General features: G+C 44.2%; 1 protein-coding gene across 2 annotated transcripts in view; it reads right to left on the reverse strand.

Annotated features, from left to right (window-relative positions):
• The window catches only part of LOC105015177 (homer scaffold protein 1), a 33,740-nt gene extending 11,906 nt beyond the window's left edge, over positions 1–21,834 (reverse strand). The window contains exons 1-4 of one of the 2 annotated variants that reach the window (XM_010878117.5): positions 20,830–21,834; positions 20,593–20,726; positions 3,020–3,176; positions 304–435 (exon numbers count right to left, since the gene is read on the reverse strand). In XM_010878117.5, coding sequence (XP_010876419.1) covers positions 304–435; positions 3,020–3,176; positions 20,593–20,597 — 294 coding nt within the window. In that variant the 5' untranslated portion in view covers positions 20,598–20,726; positions 20,830–21,834. Of the gene's footprint in view, positions 1–303; positions 436–3,019; positions 3,177–20,592 lie in introns of both variants that reach the window. The other variant, XM_020053294.3, reaches the window with a different exon arrangement.
• Between the last annotated feature and the right edge of the window lie 4,381 nt (positions 21,835–26,215).

Here is a 26,215-nt window from a genome sequence, read left to right on the forward strand (position 1 = left end):
GTTAGGTTAAAAATTTAGTTTAGGTGTTATATGTTAGGATACATTTTGTGATTTAGCTCAGGGTCAAGGTACGGTTATGATAAGGTTAAACATTTCGTTTAGGTTTTATATATTAGGATTCATTTTGGGATTAAGCTCAGGGTCAAGGTACGTTTAGGATAAGGTAATGGTAAGTTTTCTTGCGTTAAGATTAGGCTTAGGGTTAGGAATTATGGAAAATAGTAACATTTTAATTCTAATCAATTGTTTGTCCAGAAAACAAAACTAAAACTAATGTGTGTGTGTGTGTGTGTGTGTGTGTACCTTAAGCAGATGGTTCTCTGAAGAGAAGCCCAGGCCATAGACAGTGTTTGCTCGGCTGTCGGCCCACTGGCCAAACTTCTGGGAGGTCTTGGTGAAGGTCATGTTGGGGGTGATGGTGCTGTTGATAATTGCCTGGGGAAGGAGAGAGAGGTTACATCACAAATTTTATGTAAAAGCCTATTTGTCTAAAATGTGAGTGGGCTACTACGCCTGTTGTATCCTGGACCATTGCCTGTCTATGTTAACGTCAGATGGAAAGTGTGTGAGCGAGCTACAGTGACTTCGGAAAGTATTCAGACACCTTCACTTTCTTCACATTTTGTTGTGTTATGACTACATTTATAATTTATTACATTTATTAACACACTATATCCAATAATGACAAAGCAACAAAATAACAAAATGTGCCAAATTATTGAAATTGAATAACTGGAATACATCATGTACATAAGTATTCAGACTCTACATTCAGTTCTTGGTAAAAGCACTTTTGGCAGCGATCACATCTTTGAGTTTTCTTGGGTATCCCTCTACCACCTTGGCACTCCTGAATTTGGGCAGTTTCTCTCATGTTTCCTCCCAAATCATCTCAAACTCTGTCAGATTGAATGGGGAGGATTTGTGAACTGCAATCTTCAGGTCTCCCAATGAGGTTCAAGTCCAGGCTTTGGCTGGGCCACTCAATTACATTTACAGTCTTGTCTTGGGTGTGTGCTTTGGGTTATTGTCATGCTGAAAAATTAATCTTCACCCCTCTTAATGGACCTCTCTGTACTTTGTTCCCATAGCATGTCGTTCTTACCACCATGCTCCACTGTAGGTATGTTATTAGCCAGGTGTTGAATGGAACCTTATCTTCACCAGATGTAGTGCTAGGTTTTTTGAAATAGTTCAATTTTGGTTTAATCAGACTGAATAATCTTTAACCTCATGCTCTCAGAGTGCTTTAAGTGTTGTTTGGGAAGGCAGCATGTGATCTGCCTTTTACTTAGGAGTGGCTTCTGTCTAGCCACTACAGTATAAAGGCCTGATTGATGGAGGGCTGCAGAGATGGTTGTCCTGGCAAGTTCTCACATCTCTGCAGAGAAACCTTCAAGCTCTGATAGAGTGGCCATTGCATTCTTGGTCACGTGTTTGACTAAAGTCCATCTTGCCTAGTAACCTGGTACAGCCAGCTCCAAGAAGAGTCTGGGTGGTTCCAAACGTTGTCTGTTTCATATTGATAGAGCCCACTGTTTCTCCTGGAGACTTTTAATGCTTTATTTTACATTTTTAATGCCTTCGACAGAGTTCAATGTCAGAGGTCTACAAAGAGTTTGTTAGACTTTAAGGGCTGGTTTTGACTCTGACATGTACTGTGAAGTGTGGGACCTTATATTTCCAGGTGTGAGCCTTTCTAAATCATGAGTAATCAATTTGCCACAGGTAGTCCTCAATCAATTTCTGAATGCATCTCAAGGATGACCAAAGTAAAGAGGAATTTTGGGGTGTCATGGCAAAGGGCCTGAACACTTATGTACATCTGACATTTCATTTTTTCATTTTTAATACATCGGCAAATGCATAAAAATCTGTTTTCGATTCGTCATTATGGGGTATTGCATGTAGATTGATGGAAAAAATAAATGTAATAAACTACATCTATAACACAACAAAATGTGGAGAAAGTCAAGGGGTCTGAATACTCACCAGAAGCCACTGTCTCTCCCTGCTGATGGGTAAAGAGGAACCTCAGTGAGGCTGATGGACTCTCAGGGCACCAACTACAGAGTGAGACTGGCTGAGAAAGGTGTTGTGGTTTGAGGGAGAGAAGGAGGTTGGTGAGGCACACTGCTGGTACCAATGCCTCGGAGACCTGAAGCCCGTCTGTAGCATTGCGGGCCTTTCAGGCCATTTAGTGTCCCTGTGTGTAAAGTTGTGTGTGTGTGTGTGTGTGTGTGTCTATGTCATTACTTTTCCAGCTGAACACAGCCCAGTGACAATACCTCTACCCACTCGTTAGCTTGCTAGCTCCACAGCACCAATGGTTACATGCTCAGTGAAGACAGCGGTGAAGCACTCGGTATGTTTTTTATGTGATCGTGTATGTGTGTGTGTGAACTTTACATAACCATTGCAGTGCTAAAATAGCTTCTCCTCCTCTGCACCCCTCTGAAGACTAAAATAATCATAGTTAGGACAGAACAGAAGAGGCCAAAACGCCCACACACCACTACCAACCACAGGCTCTGTTGCTACTGCTGGTCATGGAAACACACACATATACACAATCACACGCATGTGTGTTTTATATGAGACTGCAACTTTTTTCAATCTTTTGTTCTATCATTGTATGGAGAAAAGCGTACAGTAGAGTAGAGCAGAATACTGTAAAATACAACTGACTACTGCATAGTACCGTAGAATACAACGGACTACTGTATAATACATCAGACTACCATGGAATACAGTAGAGCACAGCAAAATACGGTAGAGCACAGCAAAATACAAAAGAGTACTGCAAAATAGAGTAGAATACAGTACAGTAAGCTGTTGCATTGCTATCTACTGTTATGTGTTCTGTGTCTACCCAACTATAATGGACACTGATCAATTGTCCAGGCTGGGCTGACCCTGAGGGAGCGTCCTGCTGTCCACTGTACTCTCCTATCCGAGGAGTCATGTGCGCCCCTAACATCCCTGCTGTCCTTTTATAAGATGCTGGTCCATGACTCACCTTGGAGCCATCCAGACTGATGATGCGGTAGACGTTACGCGTGCTGTCATAGAAGTAGGAGACCGTGACGGCGTGTTTGCTAGTGGGAACCCAGTTCTTCTTGGTGGTGGGGTCGATCTGGAAGACATGGGCCCTCGTACTGAAGATAGGCTGCTCTCTGAAGGGTAGATGGGGGGAGGAATATTAACTCACCCTCGTGTTGGTTCACACCGCTGAGCCATGGGAAAATGAAGTACTGGGAATGTGGATGGGTTGATGTAGGAGTGTGCCTGGTAGGTTAGAGACAGCCTCCCAGACATCTCTGCACACATGCATTATTTACAGACTCCTGCAAAGCCCTGCGCCGACCACGACTCCCTTGACTGGGAGGAGAAAACCAACTTACACTTCAGTTGTGTCCATGATCTCTTCAACCCACATGGACCTCCATTAACATTAGCAAGGGGTTTTACGACCAGCACGAGAAAGACAAACATTACCCAGGCACAGACGGAAATCACTTAACAGAAATGAATGGATGGAACACTGCAGTTAATCAAATTGACTAGCTGGGTACATGATGATTCTAAAACAGTAGAAACAAGGAAAATGGATGTTCCACTAGTCTATTCATTAGAGTTAATGTGCCTGGGCTAAAACAATAGAGAGTAGGGTCATTAGATATGACCCAGCTCAGGCCTGGTTGAACTGCTACTGCTTCTTAATCAATAGAATGAAATTGGTTCCATTTATTTAAAACTCTTTGAACCAAAACTGCACTACATAGACAGCAACCTATGTCACCTGACAAAGCTCTACGGTGGGGGTTCCACTGGGTAATGCCCTACGGTAGTGGTTCCACTGGGTAATGCCCTACGGTAGTGGTTCCACTGGGTAATGCCCTACGGTAGTGGTTCCACTGGGTAATGCCCTACGGTAGTGGTTCAACTGGGTAATGCCCTACGGTAGGTGTTCAACTGGGTAATGCCCTACGGTAGGTGTTCAACTGGGTAATGCCCTACGGTAGTGGTTGCACTGGGTAATGTCCTACGGTAGGGGTTCAACTGGGTAATGCCCTACGGTAGGGGTTCAACTGGGTAATGCCCTACGGTAGGGGTTCAACTGGGTAATGCCCTACGGTAGGGGTTCCACTGGGTAATGCCCTAAGGTAGGGGTTCAACTGGGTAATACCCTACGATAGTGGTTCCACTGGGTAATGCCCTACGGTAGGGGTTCAACTGGGGAATGCCCTACGGTAGGGGTTCAGCTGGGTAATGCCCTACGATAGTGGTTCCGCTGGGTAATGCCCTACGATAGTGGTTCCGCTGGGTAATGCCCTACGATAGTGGTTCCACTGGGTAATGCCCTACGATAGTGGTTCCACTGGGTAATGCCCTACGATAGTGGTTCCACTGGGTTGTCATCTCTGTGTGGGGGCAGACCAGAGGGGAGGAACATGAGGAGCATGTGAGAGTGACAGACAGAATGAGAGAATGAGCTGGGCAGTGGGGTCTAACTTCAACAGTCCTGCCTGTGTGTGTTTCTGCCTGTGTGTGTGTGTTTGTGCCTGTGTGTGTGTGTGGGCGGCGGTGATGAGATAAGTCAGGAATTCTGCAGTTTCAACAGCAGCCGAAGCGAGGGCAGATATGCTAATGTCCCTCCACTTTTAAAGCCAGACAGCCCACACACAGACACACATCACTCCTCCATCAACACATCTCCCATTAGATCACACACTGGAGGTAGAGCACCATTCAGAACCATGATCAGGTATAAAAGCCGGGCACTGATTCTGAAACGCAGAGGTTGGCCACAAAACAGCACATCACAATACAAACCATTAACATCATGTTGTGGAACTGAATCTAATTCCATTATGCACCATAGAACAGTGCTCTATTGCTAATCTAAAGTCTACAGACTGGGTCTGGTAACTAATGCAATAGTCACTCATCGTGCAGGTTTAGCACATAGCAACATGTCAAACACTCCTCCCTCAGCCTTATATGTCCACGTTAGCTGGCTGATGCAATGGTTACGCCGCTTGAGGAGGGGTAGTCATGTGACAGGCAGAGGACCACTGGTTGGGTAGTGGAGGAAGAAGTCCTTGCTGAACAGCATGACATCCTTTTAAACAAGCATCAATTCAAATGGCTGAATGTGGTAATGCCAACTGTCCAGTAGGGGGCAGATGGTCAAGAGAGTCACGCTGGTGTTGTTTTGTAATGTAACAAAGATGATTAGCTGGAAGTATGGAGATAGAATACTGCCAAAAGGTTTGTATTCACAGCATACAATACAATCCACACATGTAAACTGTGATCCATAAACACACAGCAGCAAATCCATGACTGTAAACCATGATTGCATTTGTGAGTTTAATGCAACTCACAAATTCATAGTTGACAAACACTACCGGACTCATATTTCTAAAATAGCATTTGTATTAATGCAACCAGATTTGTCAGTCCACACTTTCGTGTTAGAATTTGTCAAGTGTACTTTTGTAGATCAAGTTGTGTGCATGGATCAGTTTACATTTATGCACATCATTTTGGCAGTTACGTTCCAAGTTCAGGTCACAGGTCAACAATCTACAAATAACAGTGAGACAACTAGTCGACATCTCATAATTCTCATTTTCTTTTTCATGCACTTTGAGATGATTCCTCTATAATGAAAAGCACTTTACAAATAAATGCAATATATTCCAAGAACTGCCACCTTAACGTGGTGGAGGGGTTTGAGTACCCGAGTGACCCTAGGAGCTATGTTGTCTGGGGCTATATGCCCCTGGTAGGGTCTCCCAAGGCAAACAGGTCTTAGGCGACGGGTCAGACTAAGAGCGGTTCAAAACCCCTTAATGAAGAATACAATTTTGAGTACCGTGACGTCGCCCGGTATGGCGCAGCCGGGGCCCCACCCCGGAGCCAGGCCCGGGGTTGGGGCTCGAATGCGAGCGCCTGGTGGCCGGGCCTTCCCCCATGGGGCCCGGCCGGGCTCAGCCCGAACGGGTGACGTGGGGCCGCCCTCCCGTGGGCTCACCACCCACAGGAGGGACCATAAGGGGCCGGTGCAAAGAGGATCGGGCGGCAGTCGAAGGCAGGGGCCTAGACAACCCGATCTCTGGACACGGAAACTGGCTCTAGGGACGTGGAATGTCACCTCGCTGGCGGGGAAGGAGCCTGAGTTAGTGCGTGAGGTTGAGAGGTTCCGATTAGAGGGAGTCGGGATCACCTCTACGCACGGCTTGGGCTCTGGAACCACACTCCTTGAGAGAGGATGGACTCTTCACCACTCTGGAGTTGCCCATGGTGAGAGGCGGCGGGCTGGTGTGGGTTTGCTTATAGCTCCCCAGCTCTGCCGCCATGTGTTGGAGTTTACCCCGGTGAACGAGAGGGTCGTTTCCCTGTGCCTACGGGTCGGGGATAGGTCTCTCACTGTTGTTTGTGCCTACGGGCCGAACGGCAGTGCAGAGTACCCGACCTTCTTGGAGTCTCTGGGAGGGGTGCTGGAAAGTGCTCCGACTGGGGACTCTATTGTTCTACTGGGGGACTTCAACGCCCACGTGGGCAACGACAGTGACACCTGGAGGGGCGTGATTGGGAGGAACGGCCCCCCTGATCTGAACCCGAGTGGTGTTCAGTTATTGGACTTCTGTGCTAGTCACAGTTTGTCCATAACGAACACCATGTTCAAGCATAAGGGTGTCCATCAGTGCACGTGGCACCAGGACACCCTAGGCCGCAGGTCGATGATCGACTTTGTTGTCGTCTCATCTGACCTGCGGCCGTATGTCTTGGACACTCGGGTGAAGAGAGGGGCGGAGCTGTCAACTGATCACCACCTGGTGGTGAGTTGGATCCGATGGTGGGGGAGGAAGCTGGACAGACTCGGCAGGCCCAAGCGTACTGTAAGGGTCTGCTGGGAACGTCTGGCCGAATCTCCTGTCAGAGAGATCTTTAACTCCCACCTCCGGCAGAGCTTCGACTGGATCCCGAGGGAGGTTGGAGATATTGAGTCCGAGTGGACCATGTTCTCCACCGCCATTGTCGAAGCGGCCGCTCGGAGCTGTGGCCGTAAGGTCTCCGGTGCCTGTCGAGGCGGCAATCCCCGAACCCGGTGGTGGACACCGGAAGTAAGGGATGCCGTCAAGCTGAAGGAGTCCTATCAGGCCTGGTTGGCTTGTGGGACTCCTGACGCAGCTGACGGGTACCGACAGGCCAAGCGGGCTGCAGCCCGGGTGGTTGTGGAGGCAAAAACTCGGGCCTGGGAGGAGTTCGGTGAGGCCATGGAGAAGGACTATCGGCTGGCCTCGAAGAGATTCTGGCAAACCATCCGGCGCCTCAGGAGAGGGAAACAGTGCCCTACCAACGCTGTTTACAGTAGAGGTGGGCAGCTGTTGACCTCAACTGAGGATGTCGTCGGGCGGTGGAAGGAGTACTTCGAGGATCTCCTCAATCCCGCTGACATGTCTTCCATTGAGGAAGCAGAGGATGAGGGCTCAGAGGTGGACTCGTCCATCACCCGGGCTGAAGTCACTGAGGTGGTCAAGAAACTCCTCGGTGGCAAGGCACCGGGGGTGGATGAGATCCGCCCTGAGTACCTCAAGTCTCTGGATGTTGTGGGGCTGTCTTGGTTGACACGCCTGTGCAACATCGCGTGGCGGTCGGGGACAGTGCCTCTGGGATGGCAGACCGGGGTGGTGGTCCCTCTTTTTAAGAAGGGGGACCGGAGGGTGTGTTCCAACTATAGGGGGATCACACTTCTCAGCCTCCCCGGGAAAGTCTATGCCAGGGTTCTGGAGAGGAGAATACGGCCGATAGTAGAACCTCGGATTCAGGAGGAACAGTGTGGTTTTCGTCCGGGCCGTGGAACACTGGACCAGCTCTATATCCTCTACGGGGTGTTGGAGGGTTCATGGGAGTTTGCCCAACCAATCCACATGTGTTTTGTGGATTTGGAGAAGGCATTCGACTGTGTCCCTTGTGGAGGGTGCTTGGGGAATATGGGGTCCTGGGTCCTTTGCTAAGGGCTTTCAGGTCCCTATACAACCGAAGCAGGAGCTTGGTCCGCATTGCCGGCAGTAAGTCAGACTTGTTCCCAGTGCATGTTGGACTCCGGCAGGGCTGCCCTTTGTCACCGGTTCTGTTTGTAATTTTTATGGACAGAATTTCTAGGCGCAGCCAGGGGCCGGAGGGTGTCAGGTTTGGGGACCACACGATTTCGTCTCTGCTCTTTGCAGATGATGTTGTCGTGTTGGCCCCTTCTAACCAGGACCTTCAGCATGCACTGGGACGGTTTGCAGCCGAGTGTGAAGCGGTGGGGATGAAAATCAGTACCTCCAAATCCGAGGCCATGGTCCTCAGTCGGAAAAGGGTGGCTTGCCCACTTCAGGTTGGTGGAGAGTGCCTGCCTCAAGTGGAGGAGTTTAAGTATCTAGGGGTCTTGTTCACGAGTGAGGGAAGGATGGAACGGGAGATTGACAGACAGATCGGTGCAGCTTCTGCAGTAATGCAGTCGATGTATCAGTCTGTCGTGGTGAAGAAAGAGCTGAGCCGCAAGGCGAAGCTCTCGATTTACCAGTCAATCTACGTTCCTACTCTCACCTATGGTCATGAGCTTTGGGTCATGACCGAAAGGACAAGATCCCGGATACAGGCGGCCGAAATGAGTTTTCTCCGCAGGGTGGCTGGGCGATCCCTTAGAGATAGGGTGAGAAGCTCGGTCACCCGGGAGGAGCTCAGAGTAGAGCCGCTGCTCCTCCACATCGAGAGGGGTCAGCTGAGGTGGCTTGGGCATCTTTTTCGGATGTATCCGGAACGCCTTCCTGGGAAGGTGTTCCGGTCCCGTCCCACCGGGAGGAGACCCCGGGGAAGACCTAGGACACGCTGGAGGGACTATGTCTCCCGGCTGGCCTGGGAACGCCTCGGTGTCCCCCCGGAAGAGCTAGAGGAAGTGTCTGGGGAGAGGGAAGTCTGGGCATCCCTGCTTAGACTGCTGCACCCGCGACCCGGCCCCGGATAAGCGGAAGAAGATGGATGGATATTATTATTATTATTAATGTCAACAAGATATTCACAGTAATCCAAAAGTGACTTCACTGATTACAATTTAAGACAGGGAATTTGTAATGGATTACATTTAACCTACCCAACCCTGTCCATCTGTCTGGCTGTGACTGACTGGACTACACGTCATCTTAACACATTCCACAGCTCTCTGTGTTCTAGTGTGTGAAATGTTCTAGTTGGGAATTTGTGAAATGTGTCACACTATCAAAAACAAAATACTGTCAATGTACTGTCTATCTTATTACTTAAATGAGTGTTGATGGATGTAAATATATAGGGACAGAGAAAGAGAAACAGAGAGTGATTGTTCATATCTCTGTGAGTGACAGAGCTTCAGATAATATGTGATTAGCATCTTTGAAACAAGTATTAAACTGAACTAGTAAAAGTTCTGGACATGAAAGAGGACATTGTTCTTGTAATTGGTTCCGTTAGAAGTTGTAGAGCATTTATGATACTATTTATGGATCACATTTAATCATGAAGGTAAAATGTCCCTCAATCACCAGACATTTTCATTTATTCTCCTGATAGGAAAGGAAGGTGCAGAGAAGAAACTGCTTTCAGCAAGCATGACAAGAGTATATCACTAACAGCATCATTACACCAAGACCAATTCCAAGTGATAATCTACTTGGCAATTAAAGGTGATTCAGATTTTCCACAACCACATATTCACACCACACACACACACACACACACACACACAAAACATATTCAAGCATTGCAGACTTCCAAAAATAAAATTACTGGGGATGAATTAATGGTGTTTTATAGACCTTTATGTCCAACTATAAAAATTTAAATATTTTGCTCACAAAACTATGTCCCCCTCATGAAATCACCTTTTTGGCCTGTGGGCCTTTACTTGGCCACCGCTTCCAGCCCTAGTACAAAAACAATACACATCTGTAAAGGACCACAAAGGTTGAGCCTTACCATTGGTCCTTCGCTTCCATGGACAGGCAGGGCACATTTGAACAGTCTGACAGGTAGAATGTCAGAAATGTCAGAGAAACTAAAGCCTAGGTATCATAGCATCTGGGGGACAACCTTGTTTTCAGGTAAAACTAATAGGACAACCCAGTGACTGTGTTAACATCCAACAGGACAGTGCTGGTCCACTGGGACTACGTGTTGGTCGTGTGAGTGTGGTTCACACCTGGACTCTGCTGGCTAGGCTGCCAACCTCCTGTAACAGGAAAGTGCCCGCACAGAGCGCTGTCCTGTCTGTCTTTTAGGGCATGACATCATATCTCAGCATGCTTTGCTTATCGTCTTGGATCACTGGCGATGATCCCAAAATGCAAAGCAGAATCACTTCCATTTCCTGGTGGAGTAACTGACAACCCCACAACCTCAGTCCACCTCAAACTGTTGCTCCCCGGAACAGAGGTTATGAAACACTTAAGATAAAAAGTCAGGCTAGAGTTTAGATCGCAGGATCAATACATTTTACATTATAATGGATATTGACATAAAAATGATTACTTGGCATTATAACTGCTAACTGGACTGGGTTAACTGAACGAGATAGGGGCCCAGGGGCAAGAGTCCAGCCCTGTGTTAGCTCTTCCTGGACTCACTTCTCCAACACCACTTAGCCAGCGCTCCCTCAGCAATGATAAACATAGCTCAGATTCTCCTGTCCTCAGCAGTAACATACCCACACCATCATCCTCCTGTCCTCAGCAGTAACTCACTCACAAGATCATCCTCTTGTCCTCAGCATTAACACACCCACAACATCATCCTCCTGTCCTCAGCAGTAACTCACTCACAAGATCATCCTCCTGTCCTCAGCATTAACACACCCACAACATCATCCTCCTGTCCTCAGCAGTAACACACCCACAACATCATCCTCCTGTCCTCAGCAGTAACACACCCACAACATCATCCTCCTGTCCTCAGCAGTAACACACCAACAACATCATCCTCCAGGATGGCCTCCAGATACCTCCAGTTCAAATATAATGGAGATACAGTCCCTAGATGACTACCAAAGAGTCCTCAGGGGAAAGCAGAGTTAATTGCTAAGTTTTTGAGCTGGCTTACAACCCCTCCCTGTCCTATCCAGTGAATTCAGTTAGCAAAGCGCGGTCGGACTGGGGCCATGGCGGTTGTAATTTAACACAGACGGGTGTAATCAAGGTGTTCAGGCTGATGCCGAGCGACAGCGGCTGTACTATAACTGCAATGGTATCCTACACACCAGACAGACTGACCGGCCACCACTAGGACTGTTGAAAACCTCATTCCAGTGGTCCACGGTGTCTCAGCAGTCTGGGCCACTGCCTCTGATACACCCTTACTGCAGCAGCATGGCTTTGAATCTGCCCACTGCTCCTTCAACAAGAACACTTTCCATCTTCCCCATAAAGCAAGAAAATACTGGGAAATATATCTTAAAAAAGAAAATAACACTACAATCCAATCTATCAGATTTTCATACAGAGGGTAAACTCAATCAATCAATTGCCATTACACCCACTCCCTACTGGGGCAACATTTGCTTAAAGCAAACTTTTCCTGTTCTCTGTCCATCAGTGCCTAGGTGTGTGTGTGTGTGTGTGTGTGTGTGTGAGAGAGAGATTGTGAGCCTTTAATCCCTATCACAATGGACAGTTCTGAGGCACTGCAAGGCTCAATGATTGCTATGCCAGAGGAATCCGGCTGCAGATGTTATCAAATCAGCAGTTCTCCACTTAACACCACATACAGATTTATGTTTGCTTAGAGGTGGACAAAGTCAGCCTCCGTTGCCTCTGTGTCCACAGCCAAAGGGGAAGCACTCTGTTGTAGTCTCCAATGGCTGTCATTTGTTGGCGCGTGTGTGTATGTGTGTGTGTGTGTGTGTGAGGTCTGTAAACACTCAGGTTCTGCGCTTCCCTTTCCAAGGCAGCGCGACTTATTCCTGTGCTTTGCCAACTAAAAGGGAAAGGACCAAGGCCTTTCAAGAGGAGCCACTTAATCTGTGCTGGGTTGGTCCTCACCTGACCTGTCTGTCTGTGATCACACTCAGATCAAGCTCCAAAAACAATTATTATAATGTAGTGAAAAAAGGCTAACATAGATGGAAAAAGAAGAACATAAGCAAGCAAGGACCTACAGGGCCTTACTAGAGAAATATATCATTTGAAATGAAATGAACTCTGTTCAGTGTAATCAGTTTTAATGGGACAACTAATAGCTAAATCATAAGCAGTATTAGGTTTTCAGGAAATATTAAAGATACTAATAGATATTAAACAAATATCGCGAGTCATATTATGACCAACATTCAGTTTAGCATTTTGTTTTGATTATTTCGTCAATTTATCTTAATATTATTAAATAAGGTTTTTCATAGGGCCCCATGCTCTACTATGGCATTCAAACAATGACTGTGTCATATGAATGTGGCTCCTGATATGTTGTTAAAACACTTCACTAGGTATTGTGAGATCTCAATTTGCACTAGGCAGTGTGACTGAATTAAAGACCGGTTGGAGCCTCACCAGTCACAAAAAAAAAAAAAATCCCTGCTTGCCTTCATTACAAACTTAGCTGCCTGGTTGCCAAGGCAACACTCATGTGACTCAGGGCTGGTCAGGAGCTGTGAGAATCCTCCAACCCCCTCTCTCCTGCCCACATTCTTTCAAAGCCAATCAGAAGTGAGTGTGTCCCATACGGGTTAAACCCACTCACAGAGGGAGCGTGTGGGGCTTTGCCTGGCGCATCCTGCGGTTTGAAATACCCATATGATAGGCGAAGCCCTGGCCCTTGGAAACACACACAGGCTAGAAGTACTGGCAGAACCTCTGGTTTAAAATACCCATATGCTTAGGCCTGGTTTTTGGTTTCAGAAATAAGGAGGCTGGTTTGTGTGGACTCTTCTGATCTCAACCTCTCTCTTTCATCCTTTCTTTTTCTCCATTACCCCTCATCTCGCTCCATCTCTCCTTATCTGTCAATTTTTCTTTATCGCTTCTCTCTCTTTATCTTTCTCTATCTCACTCTTCTTCTAATTGCCCTTCAATCTCTCCTTAATCTCTGGATCTCACAGGGATGGCTATAGCTCTCTCTACCTCCCCATACTCCTCCATTATGTCTCTTCCCTCACTCTCCATCTTCCCCATGACTTTGAATGTCTTGCTCTCTTCCTGGCTCTATCATTCTGTGCCTCTCCACCTCTTCTAGGCTGGGGTTGCCTGACTACACACATCCTTTGCTCCAGCCAAACATATTAGTTTCACCTTTCACCTACAATGAGTTTGGAGAGCCTTACCCCTTTACCACATGCAAACACATTTGGGAGTGTTTGGTTAATCCAGGAACCAATGGTTTGAGCCACAATACAGAGAAAGCAGCAGTTTGAAAAGGTTTAATAGGCTTTGATAATCTGACTGGCTGAAGGTTATTCAATCACTGATTACTTTGCTTTGTACAATGCGCCTTATGCCCCTCTTTACCACAATGACCTTAGTGGAAGCAGAACGGTCATCCCCATTCAAGCCAATTATGGTATAATGAACCGTTAAGAGAATCTACCCACAGGAGCAAATCAGGAAGTAAAAGCAGGATGCAAAAATAAACCAATCAATCTGTGCTGGGATTTGTTTAATCAACTCATCGGACATTAGAAATGCAATCCATTGTATTAGCCACAGCAGTTGGAATAAACTACAGAAAATTTAAATAACTACAGAAAAGGGAGGCTGTCATTGGCACAGTCAAAACCTCTGATCTAACAAAGGCACTGGTTATGATTCTTATATGATTGGCTAGAGGTAATCTAATTGCTGGTGACTTCGCTTCATTCAATGGGCCTTTTGTTCAGTGGAATAGTTTTTCGCGATTAAGGCCCTGCTTAATTGAAGCAACTCACAGTGGACTTGTGACTGTTGATGTTGAGATATGTCTTTCGATGCTCATTCTGGTTGTTCTGGTTTTATCATGCTGTGCTGTCAACCAGGTAGTTTAGACCAGAATTATTTTCCTCCAGAAAGTCTGCACTCTCCAGGGTTAACCTTTACCTCAGTACTGTGATGCCCAACCCAACCCAAACCTTATCTTTTTTTGTTTTCTAAGCTTAACCCTAAAAGAAAGAAAGCGGGGTATATTTGATTTACTTAGGAAATAATCTGGTTTGTTCGGTAGTGGTCTGAATATAGGTCCTAATGTCGATAAACACTCTGATGTAGTCTATGGCTATGCTGGCTCTATCTAGACAGAACAGAGAGCAGAGTGGGTGAGTTACCTAACAGCCCTCTCTTCCCCACACACGGCACACCTGCGTCTCTCTGTTTGACTCTCTCTGTTCTAATACCTGTATCTTAGTAGTGCACCTCTCAGGCAGTGTTTCCCAAATCGAGTCCAAAGAACAGCACATGTACTGTAGCCCAAGACTAAATCACCCCACTGACCTTCTCAAAGTCTTGATTATGACAAGTGGAACCTGGTGTGTTTGTCAGTGGCTACAACAAAAGGTGCGTTGTTGGAAGAACTGAATGGGTCGTAGTCAGGAGAGATCTTCTAGGTTTTCTTTTTAATACCTTTATAGTCCTACCCCTTCATGTTTCAACAGAAACATACTATTCTACATTCTCAAATTCAGACTGGCATTAACCATGTTTATGTTCGGACTGACACATCGCAGTAGCCAGGAAGGGCCTTGAATAGGTCTAGTGTGTCTCTGGTAAGTCTGGTTGTGACGTCTGTGTTCTGAGTGAGGTCATGGCAGCAAGGATTCCAAAAATACACGCCCATTTTAAATTTGACGCCAGCAACACATTTCAAAAAATGTTGGGACAGGGGCATGTTTACCACTGTGTTGTATCACCTCTTCTTCTAACAATACTTTGTAAGCGTTTGGGAACTGAGGAGACCAATTGCTGTAGTTTTGAAAGTGAAATGTATTCCCAATCTTGCTTGATATAGGATTTCAGCTGCTCGACAGTTCAGAGAGTTATTTTGTTTCATAATGTGCCAAATGTTTTCAATGGGTGACAGGTCTGGACTGCAAGCAGGCCAGTTTTGCACCCAGACTCTTTTACTATGAAGCCATACTGTTGTAATATGTGGATAATGTGGTTTGGCATTGTCTTGTTGAAATAAGCAAGTCCTTCTCTGAAAAAGATGTTGTCTGGATGGCATCATATGTTGCACCAAAACCTGGATATATTGTACAGCATTAATGGCGTCTTCCCAGGTGTGCACCTGGGAAGGCGCCATTAATCACCCATGCCATGTGCACAAACTGCACCCCCATACCATCGCGGATGCTAGCTTTTGAACTGTGCGCTGATAACAACCTGGAAGGTCCCTCTCCTCTTTAGTCCAGAGGACATGATCCCCCCCCAAAAAATTCACATTTTGATTTGTGAGACCAGAGGACAGCTTTCCACTTTGCCTCAGTCCATCTTAAATGAGCTCAGGCCCAGAGAAGGAGGCAGTGTTTCTGGATCTTGTTTGTATATGGTTTCTTCTTTGCATGGTAGAGTTTTAACTTGCATTTGTGGATGCAGCAACGTATTGTGTTCACAGACAATGGTTTTCAGAAGTGTTCCTGAGCCCATGCAGTGATTTCCACTACAGCAGATTTGTGTCTGTTTTTAATGCAGCGCCGCCTGAGGGCCCAAAGATCACAGGCATCCAATATTGGTTTTCGGCCTTGTCCCTTGCGTACAGAGATTTCTCCGGATTCTCTCAATCTTTTAATGATATTATGTTCCGTAGGTGATGAAATCCTCAAACTCTTTGCAATTTTACATTTAGAGATGTTTTTCGTAAATTGTTGCACTATTTGCCTGCGCAGTCTATCACAGAGTGGTGAACCCCACCCAATCCTCACTTCTTACACACCCATCATCTCTGGAATGATATTTTAATACCCAATCATGTTACTGACCTTCTGCCAATTGACCTAATAAGTTAGGTGATATTACACCAGGTTTAGATTTTTAGCATTACTCAACTTATCCAGTCTTGTGTTGCACACATTTTTAAATGTGTTGCCGGCATCCAATTCAAAGTGGGTGTGTATTTTCCAAGAAAAATAAATGCCTCAGTAGTATGTTGTCTTTGCACTATTTTCTATTGAATATATATTATTTGCACATTATTGCATTCTGTTTAAACATTGTACACAGCGTCCCCATTTTCTGGGAAACAGGGTTGTATTCTCTTTTTCTCGTCCCTTTTACACTGACTTTGGTGACAGCTATTTATTTCAGTAATGTGTATTTACTGTTACAGGGTTGTGTGGTTTTCCAACCAATCCATTAAGATGAATGCACTGGATAAGACCGTCAGCCAAAAGGCTGAAAAGTAAAAATGTACACAGTCTGGGGACAGGGAGTGACATTTTAAAGGTTAGTTTAAGACAGGCTGCCACTGACATGTTTCAGCACATAAAAGTGCATATAGGCAAGTCAAGATTTGGGTTAAAGTTGCTGAACCAGATAAGGGCAGGGCAGAAATGCTGTGAATTGGGAAATTGTTCAGTTGATGATCTGTATGAATCACAGCTTGAGGAAAACTGTAACCTCACTAATAAAATGCCAAACAACTGTTTTAACACACCAGGGCCACTATTTTAATACTGCTACACTAATGATTATTAGCCCAATATATCTGACTGTTTATTACATGTCCGTTGAGTACTGTAGGCTACTAAGGTGCCAGGTTTCAAGCTGGTATACCTTCATTCATTATGCAGAACAGAAGACCTAAACTAAAACTCTACACTGGGCAACTCTCTGACAGGCCTAATTTAAGATAAGGGCACACTTTCAAGAAAGATGCATTATTTTCCTTTTTGTCAGAGACAGCCTAACTGAATTAAAGACTAGGGAATTAATGTTAGTGACTCTCTGTATGGTTCAAGCTACAGTAAAACTAAAAAAACTAAAACAAAAATTAACAACAGCGATTTTGTGTAGCTACAGCTGCAAGTCAGTGCATCAGGTGACCCATTGGCTAGACCCATTTCTTTTCTACCGGCTACAGATAACATAAAACAAAGGAAAGACCAACACAAAGTGTCCTAACACAACCCACCTAAACAGTTTCAGGGTGACTAAACATTAGAGCTGCAACCAACAACTATTTAGATAATTGATACATTTGTCAATTACTACTCTGATTAATCAGATAGAAAAAAATATTGGTTTGAGATTGGGGGAATTTGGATTGGGGGAATTTGAAGTCAACACCTTAAACTCGTTGTTGTGTTCCTCAAATCATTCCTGAACCATTTTTGCTTTGTGGCAGGGTGCCTTATCTTGCTGAAAGAGGCCAATGCCATCAGGGAATTCCGCTGCCATGAAAGGGTGCACATGGTCGGCAACAATGGTTCACTGCATTTCCTTCCTTTAACCACTTTTGATAGGTACTGACCACTGCAGACTGGGAACACCCTACAAGGGCTGCAGTTTTGGAGATGCTCTGACCCATCACAATTTGGCCCTTGTCAAAGTCGCACAGGTCCTTACGCATTTTTTCAGCTTCTAACAAATCAACTTTGAGGACAGAATGTTCACTTGCTGCCTAATATATCCCACCCACTGTCAGGTGCCATGATAACGAGATTATCTGTGTTATTCCCTTCACCTGTCAGTGGTCCTAATGTTATGGCTGATTGATGTAATCAAGCTCATTGTGCTCAAGTAAATCCCTGGTATGGTGCTGAAAAAACTTCATGTTAACTCAGCTATGCATTCAAGATTAACAATTTCTCAATAAAAATGTAACTCCATGAATACAAACTAAAATGAATGACACATTTGTATTATATCAATGATCAATGTATCGTGCTGAGCCCTCTTCATCTTCTGTCATCAAGGCTACAACATGTTCTCTTTAAATGCTCGTGCATTACAGTTGTTCTTCCGTGCCATGAAATTCTGCAACAAACTGTTTTCATCGAATTCTTCAACATAAAGTGGTCCCATACTTTTGGTCGCACGTGACTCCTCTTTGGTGTGTACACCGCAGTATTTCAACTTTTTTTCTTTCTCTACGTCTCGTGTAGACCCAACTAATCGATATTGACATACGGTGCCAACAATTTTTGTTATCAACATTATCGATTTTTATTGATTAGTTGTTGCAGCCCTACTTAACATTCTAGAAATGTCTGGAATTCTAATCTAGGGATGACGCTGGCATGAGATCTGTCATAGTCCAATGACTGTACAGTACCTCCTAATCCAAACCAACATTCATAATCATTAAATTGTTATTACAACAAAATTGTTTGTGGGGCATAGCCCAGAAAACAAAATCCCATTGCTAAATGTTACCAACCTGTTTTTATTTTGTGGGGGCTTGAATCATCTAACAGTTGGATTAAATTACTTCCTGTATACTGCTCCGTGTCACAAACAATACATTTACTATGAAAACCAAATAATTATAGACATTGCTTGTTCTGCACACAGGATGCATGTTATAGGAGGTACAGTCATTATAACATGAATTTCATAGCATTAGATCAGTCTCCATAGCCATTAAATCATTAGAGGTCTTGTATTGGAAGTGGCAGAGGTGGTAATGGCTTATTGTGAACATTTTCAAGTTGGGTTGTCTTTGTAACAGGAGCTCCTGTTAAATGTACCCTGTCAACCATTTTTGAAGTTACTGAAATTACTTGTAGTCATATTAGCCAAAATAATAACTACAGATGCCTTTTTTTCCATTATCATTGACAGTATAGGATTTTTTAAATCTGAAACAACCACTTAAAGACACATCCCCATATTATTTTGATTGAGTGGGGCCACTCTGGTCGGCTTATTGCCTCTACCTGCAGGGGGGGCTCCAGAGCAAATAATTTCACTGGCAAATCCTTTCCTGTCAAATGCACCCCTCAGCAGTAATCCAAGCAGAGTGGCCAGCCTGGATCAACAAATTACAGGGTTGTGTATTTGAGTGGGCTGACTCGGTTTCTGCACTACAGCTGTTTTATACATAACCCAAAGCATGATGGGAACCAGGTACCACACCTGTGTGGAAACACTTGCTTTAAATATATTCATTTATTTAACTGTCTTTTATTTAGGCAGTTACCTGATATTCTTTAGCTTTTGTTCAAGTACTCAAAGTCTAGAAAGATAATGGTTTCAAATCAACTCCATCTAAAAGCCATCTCTATAGTACTGGGTAGACGATCAGTTCCCAATGACCCCACGTAGACTACTAAAACCATCTGACATACTTGAATGTACTGAAATTCTTAGAATATTATAAAGAGAGCAACACTATTATCACAAGGAGTAGCTTGTGTTTAATAAACTGTTCAGTAGGCATGTTTAAGCTACAGTGTCTTTGGGATGTAATCAGACCCCTTCAGTTTCTCTACATTTAGCTGTGTTATAGTCTTTATTCATGATTTATTACATTCATTTTGCATAAAAAACACATTTAGAAATGGGTGCCAATGGGTGGAAATATGTAATGTACTAAGCATTCAGACCAGGTTTTCTGAACTTTGTAGAAGCGTTTCAGGCAGTGCATCACAGCTTCATGTCTTCTTGGGTATGCCTCTATCAGCTTTGAACACCTGGATTTGCACCCATTCTTCCTTGTCGATCCTCTCAAGCTCTATCAGATTGGATGGGAGGCTTAGTTGAAGTGCGATCTTCAGGTCTCCCCACTGATGTTCAAGAACAGGCTTTTGATGGGCCTTTCAAGGAAATTCACACACTTCAGCATTGTCTTGGCTTTGTGCTCCGGGTCAGTGTCATGCAGAATGATGAATCTTAACACCAGTATGAGAACCTGTGTGCTCTGGATCAGGTTTCCAGTATTTTGCTCTGTTTGTCTGTACCCAGGATCCTGACCAGTCTCCTAGTCCCTGCTACGGAGAAGCAACCCCATAGGAAGATGCTCCCACCGAATGCTTCACCTTAGTGATAGTATCAACCAGGTGGTGAGCGGTACTTCGTTTTTTCGCCAGACAGCCCTTTGCAGAGGTCTATGCACTTGCACTTCATTGCTTCGTTTTTGCTCTGACACGCACTGTGACGTGTAGGACCTTACAGCTGCCTGCCTTTCTAAACAGTGCCTGCATCCGAGGTCAACTTGGAGTGACAAGTCAATGGGTCTGAATACTTATGTACATGAGATACTGCTGTTTTAATTTTTTTATAAAACGGCACACATTTTTCTAAAAAAAGAGTGTAATACAATTACGCGGCATTGTGTGTAGATAGAAGGCAAAAAAATCTATTTTAATCAACTATAAATTCTATTACACAAAATGTGGAGAAAATGAAGGATTCTAAATACTTTTCGAAAGCACTACATAGTAAGGCCATGAGCTGATGGTGAGGCTGGCATAGATAGCAAGCACGCAACTTTATATCTACCATAGCCAACCAGCGTATTGTACTGCTGTTAACCTTCTACCCCTACTCTACCTCTACAAACTAGGCTTCCTAGAAATCATAACACACCCATGAACACCATTATTGTCTGGGAAGCATTAGCATTCACTAGAACAGAGTAAATGACTCTACATTGCTCGATACATACCCCATTTTGCTTGGTTGGTTCGTCGAAGGGAAAATATTCAGTCCGTGGTCGCCGAGGACTCCAAAGGCGGAGTGAACAAGCCGCTGTTTTCCTCTCCAAAAAGCGGCTCTTCACAGCGCAGTTGACGGTGGCAGCTTAAAAAGGGGAATTCGAGATAGTCAGTGCGGCTCCCTTCACGCCGACATGGCTTTCTTGTCTGTTCTACGCTATATGATGGGGTGTTTTTTCAAAGCTCACCCATAAAAACGTGTCGGTGCATGCATGATGATAGAAAACATCGGTGTTGTCGTTAGCTTACTGAAATGCACTCTTCAATCATGCTCAATAAGCAGCTAAAGCACGTAGGGTAGCAGCTAAGCTAATGTCGGCTACCGAGCCGCACATACATGATTGACAGACGTTTCTTTATTCCAGTGTAGGGCGAGCCTCATTTTACACTTAAAAGGGCAAGAAAAATAGGGACCATTTGCATTGACATTGGCAGCACACAATCTCCTCGTCTGCAAAAATAGGCTTGAAATATCCACTTGGTTAAATACGGACTTAGTATTAGGCGCTACAGATCAGCGCTTCCCTCCGTTGCCTTCTATTTCTCTACTCTCCAAAGATGACACCGCTCTTAGAATGTGACCAGCTGCCTGCACCGCAGTTATCCTCGGGCGAGAAAAATGCTGAACATTCATTCCTGCATCTCACTTTGAAAGGTCCGACTGTTCAAAATTCCAAAATGTACTCGTTGTATCTTTCCCTGGCGTCGTAAGTGCCATCAAAATGCCTCCTACAGCTTATCAAAACGCTTCATTGCATGGCACTAACAGAAGTAAATCTGCAACAATAACAAAATAATTTAGCTACTGGGAAAATATATTTTTTTATGTCGAGTAGGCTTCATCTCCCATCAGTTTTCGCAAAAAGACTTGGTGCATTCTCATGGCTCCATCATCACCTCTAGCCTATCTAGTCCTCTAGTGCCAGATCAGAACAAATCACAGCAGCAAGCAGCATCTTTAATGCCATGGTCAGTAAGGCCTTGCGAATATGAAATTCTATGTTGAAGTAAATTTAAATGAGAAAAATAGCCAATTAGTCATTATTTATCATAAAGCGATCTCAAATGTCAAATCACGGCCTCTATCTTCGCTCCATCTAACGCCTCCCTTCTTCTCCAGCCGTCTGCTTCTGTAGTGTCTAATTTTTCCTCTCATCCCATTCATCACCTCTCCCTACCCATCTTCCGTTCTGTTCACTGAAAGCATGAACTAACCCTACGTCATCACGCTGCCCATCCGCATCGACGTCACTGCATCCTCGAAATCTGACGTAATGAGAAATAAAGTAACAAATAAAATCTAAAATAAAATAATCCATTCACTCCCGGTCAGCAACTAAGACTACGTGTACCAACCTGAAGTTTACTATGGGGCCTTTACTATATCTGTTACAAACATGTAATATAATATACAATTCAAATCGCCAGACTGCGGAATTTTTTGTGAACCTTGAGTGGGTTGCTGGAGCATGATGAGCTATACACCTATGAGCTTTCCAAAAGCATCAACTAAAAATTATTTAGAACCTTACCGAAATGAAAAGGATGAACAATGCCAAGGGACGTGCTGTACACGTCATTGATTTGTTCTAGTTGTATTATTGAGCAACTCATGGAGGCCACCTTGTGGGCATTGTGTGACAGTGGCAAATGTAGACATTAATAGTGTCTATTGATGTCTAAGCCAGTTCCCACCCTCTAGCATGTTTTCTTTTTAGTCTGACAAGAGACATATTTTCCTTCTGTTTTGACCATAGCACATATATTAAGGGGTTGTTATGCTTGTTTTAGATGTGTAATGAACTTCACAGTCAGGTAATACAGACTATTTGCAAGGTCAAATTTGCTATTCTCTCCTAGGCGCCAAGAGAATCATTCTTATGTAATCACTTCCAGCATTTGCAGACTATGTACTAGATTTGTACAATATAAAGTACCTGACAAAAGTTTGGACACACTAACTCATTCAAGTGTATTTCTTTATTTTTACCATTTTCCACATTTTAGAAGAGTGAAGACATGCTGCTAAAGCCACCCTCTTCCTCTCAAAATTCCAGGCTTCTGCCTCTAACCCCAGGAAACTCTTCTCCACCTTCTTCTCTCTCCTTAACTCTCCTCCTCTACTTATCTTCAAGAAATACCTGAAAAACCACCTTTTCACAAATTACTCAAAATAGTTCCACTGCCATCACCTTTGTATATTGTCTTTTGAATTCATTGAGTAAAATGCACTTACTACTAAACTGTGAGGCTGTTTCATCTAGCTCTTTTAAAATGTATGCCCCAACTCTAAGTTGCTTTGGAGAAGAGCGTCTGCAAAACCACTAAAACATAAATCTAAACATAAAAAATCATAACTATAAAATAACACATATGGAATTATGTAGTAACCAAAAAAGTGTTAAACACATGAAAATAAATGTATATATTCGGTTTTTCAAATTAGTCACTGAGGACTTTTTGGCTGTTTTTCCATCACTCAACGGTGTCCACAAATTAAGTCATAACAAGACACACCTGTTCATTGAAATACATTCCAGGTGACTACCTCATGAAGCTGGTTGTGAAAATGCAAAAGGTGTTCAAATAAGTCATCAAGGCAAAGGGTTACTTTTAAGAATCTACAATATAAGATCCATTTTTTTATTCTGTTGCTTGCTACATGATTCCATATGCGTTTCATAATTTTGATTTGTTCACTATTATTTTACAATGTAGAATAAAATAACCATAGTAAAACTAAAGAAATAATCCTTGAAAATGTAGGTGGGTCCAAACTCCCTTTCCCATCCTATTCCCTTCCCTTGATTGTACCACTGTAGACATGTAGACATTTCATACCAGGACGTGTTATTTCTGATTAGATAGACAACTAATTCCTCTCTCTTGCTTCTTCTTAGAGGAGTCAAAACAAAGGTACTGACTCATTTACAGAGAAAGCTGTAGGCCAGAGTAAAGTAGTCTTCCAATTTTTAGCCTCCATCACCACCATGTGAGGCCTTTTAGATATTTCACAACATGTCATTTGACACACAATCCTCATCTTAACCTTAGTTTGTGAAACCATCATAAAATCTTTCACATACCCTTTCCCCTGGTTCTCTTTACTGGAGGCTCCAAGGAGACCAAGAGTGCCCGAAGCATGAACCATAGTGGTTACAAAGAGCCAGGATGAAGTTTCCCCTAGACACTGATTTAATATCAGGCATGCATTTCCTCCCCTAATGGTTAAGGTTAGTATTTCAGGACTGGCATCTGATCCTAGATTTGTGTGCAGGGTAAAAGGTTGTTGTAGGGTGACTCTCACCTGGGAAAGAAAAAAAAAGTATGTCTATAACAAATGTTCCATCAAGGAGGAAAGCGAGGAACAACCGATTTGGCAAGGTTGAACCCTACAGTACCTGCGTATGTGCCTGTGACTTATTGCGCTTTTCAAGGACATGGAAAGTCCTGTTATCCATGGATCATAACACTACAACTTGAACTTTCATTCAATAGCGCTCTTCACCAAGCCCAAAACCAGAAAGTGCGGGACCGTCTTGATGTCCCTCAATTCCTTCCTTCAGTGGTTATAACTGTAAGTTTCTTTTCTTTAGTTTCTCTTGCAACTTGGCAAATGGATCTGATATCATGCCCCAAGCCGACCCAGTGCATGCCAAATTAAATGGCCCATGGCCGATAACCCAGAGTTACAAACTGCTAGGAAAGGAGGTAGCCAGGTTATTGTGCAATCTGCATGATACCCAATTACCCCCTCCTGTCCTAGATAAAAGCAGGATACACTGGGGGCAGTGACATCCAAGTGCTAAAACCTCATGAAAGTGTGTGGTTATACCTAACTCGCCACAGCACAAATATCCCCCACAGTCAAGTCAACCCTAAAAACAGCAAACAGAATTCTACCAGACCCCTTAATAGAGAGGGCTCATACAATGTCAGCTTATACCATGTTCCTTGCTGCCTCATGCCAATACAGTCAGTCCGTTTTTAGCTTAGATAGCATTCTGCTATACGATCAGCAACATCCATTCAAGAGTGGCAGGTAGCCTAGCAATGAAATCCTCTGACCACTAACTCCATAGTTTAAACCTGTAGAAATGTTAGGATTACGTGTGTTTCAGACATGCTAAAATAAAAGCTTTGTTCATATTAGGCCAGTCATTTAACAGGCTTTTGAAATTCAATTTGTGCACAGTTTTTATGAATGAATAAAAAATCCACAGTTTGTGTGGAACAAGCCAGAAACAACTAAAATAGAAATAGCCACCTGAAAGCTCTGGAAAAAGGAACCATAACGTTTTGGGGCACAAGCACCCAACATGTGTGCCACCTATATATGCACACACCCATCCTGAAGGCAGATTAGAAAAAAACTATATCAATTCAGTGGTAAAAATCGCTAGTCGGCATATTTTGACAAACCAAGAGCATGGAAATGTAGTAGGAGAGGACCTGTTGATTTAAAGGGGTCCAACACAGAGCATCCAGAACCTAAGAAAATCCAAGTTAGCTCAGTAGGTTTGAAAAGCAAGTCTGAGACGGCCCTCACCTTATAGGACAGCACAGCCAGTGGATGAGACCCTAGTGTGGTGCCATAAATTACCACATACCGCGCTTAAAATAGCCTCTAAGTATACTTTCAGTGTGGCAAACGAACGACCATGCTCAGAAAACCTTAAACGGCGCTACATCATAGTATCGAGATGTCACTACACTCTGGGTTCATTAAAATGGCCTTTCAATGCTTATCTTGACCAGGACAACTGGAAGATGGGGAATGGCAAATCATGTTTTCTCTGGTCACTATAGTCACTCTCTCCAATGCGTTGGGCATCACCAAACTAATTGTGGCTGTTCCTGGTTCAGCGAGGGGTATGGAAAGAAGCAGAACTATCCAGTGTCAGAGGGTGGTGATGAGTCCCAGGTGTACAGTGAAAACTGCATTCTCGTCCAGGTCTCTTCTTCCTGTGGGAGAGGGCTGAATGGAGTGCATTTGTTGGGGAGGTACGCAAATCCTTCCCTGCTGAATTGAGTTGCCATCGCACAGCTACAGGAACCTGGCAAACCTTTTACGTACGCAGTTAAGCAACCATGATCCCAAATAGGTAGGCTGGGAAGAGAGGCCAAGTGCGACTTGCCTGAGGCAGGCAGAAGTGGCAGTGAATTCTTCCAGAACCAGGGTGCTCTATTTCGTCACTGGCAACACAGTTTGCTGCAGCCTGCAGGTCAAGCGAGGGCAGTTTTTGCTTGCCAGTGTTATTTAGACTGGTTCCTTTCTCCTGCAAACAAGCTAATTCAAGTGAGGGAAGCTAAACTATGCATCCTGCTGAGGCATACAACACAACAAAACACAAGGGTCTTTTTATTTATTTGGGCATGGTTGTGAACCTGAACTTGTTAGCGCTTGTTGTTTTGGTTGCATCTTACTCATGGCTAATTAGCTAGGGCTAAAGAAGCAGAAGTATAGCTAAGCAATAAGGAATGTGGGAGTGTGGTTTACGGCCAATATACCATACCCAAGAGCTGTTCTTAGGCACGACGCATTGTGGAGGCGCAGCTCTTAACCATGGCATA

Source organism: Esox lucius, chromosome 14, assembly GCF_011004845.1.
Source record: "Esox lucius isolate fEsoLuc1 chromosome 14, fEsoLuc1.pri, whole genome shotgun sequence".
Lineage (NCBI taxonomy): Eukaryota > Metazoa > Chordata > Actinopteri > Esociformes > Esocidae > Esox > Esox lucius.